This window comes from Acyrthosiphon pisum, chromosome A2, assembly GCF_005508785.2.
Source record: "Acyrthosiphon pisum isolate AL4f chromosome A2, pea_aphid_22Mar2018_4r6ur, whole genome shotgun sequence".
NCBI lineage: Eukaryota > Metazoa > Arthropoda > Insecta > Hemiptera > Aphididae > Acyrthosiphon > Acyrthosiphon pisum.
The window spans coordinates 22,787,867-22,790,658 of NC_042495.1; the positions used below are offsets into that span (position 1 = coordinate 22,787,867).

The 2,792-nt window shown below is 28.8% G+C and overlaps 1 protein-coding gene across 1 annotated transcript; it reads right to left on the minus strand.

Annotated features, from left to right (window-relative positions):
- Positions 1–625: 625 nt before the first annotated feature.
- On the minus strand, positions 626–2,778 carry LOC103309985 (putative nuclease HARBI1). The gene is made up of 5 exons (XM_029489875.1): positions 2,633–2,778; positions 1,656–1,803; positions 1,303–1,585; positions 985–1,064; positions 626–877 (listed from the first exon to the last, which is right to left on the minus strand). The coding sequence occupies exons 1-5, from the start codon at positions 2,776–2,778 to the stop codon at positions 626–628; spliced, it is 909 nt and encodes a 302-aa protein (XP_029345735.1).
- Between the last annotated feature and the right edge of the window lie 14 nt (positions 2,779–2,792).

Below are 2,792 nucleotides of genomic sequence, written 5' to 3' on the forward strand. Positions count from 1 at the left end.
GGATGACATTAAACTAAAAAAGTCCAAATTGGAGCTACAATCAGCAGAGGTAACCTTAGAAATACTACAAACAGAACTTTTAACCAAAAAAATAGAAATGGAATCTAAAAAAAAACAAATGCTACTCCAAGAGGAAATATTAAACTTACAAAAACATAAAATGTTGAATAATTGAATATTCCATACTACTTATATTTTAATAGTTTATTATTAGTATGTGATATTATAATATTTATAATTGTTCAATTTACAAGACAATGAAAAGCGTTAAGAATTGATGTTTATTTCTTGTTATACAATTAATAATTTTGTTTCTGTTATTATACAATTGTTTTTTTTTTATTTTATGACTATAAAACAAAAGTCATGTTTATTTCTTATTATACAATTATTAATTTTGTTTCTGTTATTATACAATTGTTTTTTTTATTTTATTTTATGATTATAAAACAAAAGTCATGTTTATTTCTTGTTATACAATTAGTAATTTTGTTTCTGTTATTATGCAATTGTTTTTTAAATTTTATTTTATGATTATAAAACGAAAGTCATGTTTATTTCTTGTAAAATAAAGTCGTTTTTATTATCAAATTATTAATTTTGCTCAAAATATTTGTTAATACAATCAATTAAACACAGTTTCAATTAAATGTCTTAATACTGGAACTTGATCCAGCATATCAGCAGTAAGTAGTGTTTCGTCTATAACCAGTGGTTCATTTGCTGCAATTAACATATTGTGCAACACTGCAGTAGCGATAATTGTGGTAAGAGTAGTCTGTATTTGGGTTCGTATTCCTAGAGATAAAACTGGGAACCGCCTCTTCCATACACCAAATGTTCTCTCTATGACATTCCTAGTACCAATTTGAGCTTTCTAAAACAAAATTAAGCAAATGTTTTATTTAAATACCAGCCCCTTTGGCCATTACATTTTTTTTAATTTGTATTACTTATCACTAATTGTATTTATTTTTTGCTAACCTGATATCGTAGTTCTGATTCACTTGTAGGATTTCCAAGTGGTGTCATCATATAATTTCTACAAGCATAACCCCCATCACCTACAAGAACCAAATTTCCAAACTCATTGTTTTCAAACTATGCTCGTAATAATGAATTGTCGAATATTGTAGTCATGAACTGAACCAGGCCACCTATAAAAATGTGCATACAAAAATTTAAAAGATACGAAGGGTATTCATACTATTCAATAACTTTTCAGGTACCAACTAATTTCATAAATCAATTTAGCTACTACTCACCTAGCTACAATATTTATAAATTGCATATGGCTATTACACACTGCTTGTACATTAACAGAAAAGAATCCTTTTCTATTACGGAATTTCTCTCCAATGTCACTATTGGGAGACTGAATTTTTATGTGGGTACAATCAATTGCACCAATAACTTTTGGAAAATTACGTGTTAAAAAGAAATCATGTTGAACTAAGTCGATTTCAGTTTGTGATCTTGGCATTTGTATATATTTAGGTTTTAGAAATGCAATAGCTTCAGAAACTTTTTTAATGACACGGAAAACTGTCGATTTGTGGACATGTATATGATCACCTAAAACTGCCTAAAATGTAAAATGTATCATTACACTGAATTAATTTTAAATAAATATTAAATACAAAATCATGACAAACCTGAAAAGCACCTGTAGCATAATATCTTAGGGCTATCAGAAGCTGTAACATTGGTGACAATGATACATTTCGTAGTGTATTTTGAGATATATTGTGTAACGATTCGCAGTTTACTGACTCGTCATTTATGTCGCACTCGGCGAATTTGCTTAGGTAAACAGAAAACAGGAACGTAGAGTACGAGCCTATATAATATTGGCATAGCAGCCAGTCGAGTTTTGAACCGTGAAATAGAGACTATACATCAGTCTACTATAGTCATATTTACAATATTATTAAACGTAATTAATTGATTAACTTTAAGTATATAATAACGTACCTAATAGTTAAATTATAATAATTCAATATTGTTCAACTCGTACTCCGCTACTCCTGTTATCTTCAATATACTACCCTTAAGAACAGGGTTACTCAGGTGATAGTGTATTTTATTGGTTATAATATTATAATTATTTTAGTCTTGAATAAAACATTGTATTCGTTGCTATATCGTGTTAATTGTGTTAGTCTATGAACGCAGGTCATAAGTTTCTAGGACCTGTAAAATATAACTCAGAAAACTTTATTTATATCAATTCAACAACCCGGATCTAAGGACCGGTTCGTGTAGTGGGAATAGCCAACCAACTACTCCTTAACTGGATAGAGTTAGGTATAAATATCGACAGCCACTGGGTTTGACAAGCCGAGGAGGTGTGTTGCAATTGTGGCTTATCATGTCAAGTAGATTCATGAACATACGTTTTGACAATCTAATAAACACAGGAATATAATGTAGGTATATTTAGGTACTATATTTTAATACAAGAGAAACAGTAACATATTATTAAGAAAAGAAAAATTGTCGTTAGGAGCCAATGATAGTTAAACTATGTTAATATATTTGTAGGTACAGTACCTAATTATATATGAAAAGTTGTATTATAGGTACAAAGGTATTTATTTAATAAATAATAAAATATTTTGATATTAGGTACCTGAATCTTTGTTTAAAATCTACATCATCATAATCTGTCAGTGGATTAGACCTGTCTCGAAAAAATCGTGGTATTGGTAGCAATTGTAAAACATCAATAATAAATAATTCATCATCACTAGATGAAAACGAAGCCAACAAATCCATTGATTATTAATTTT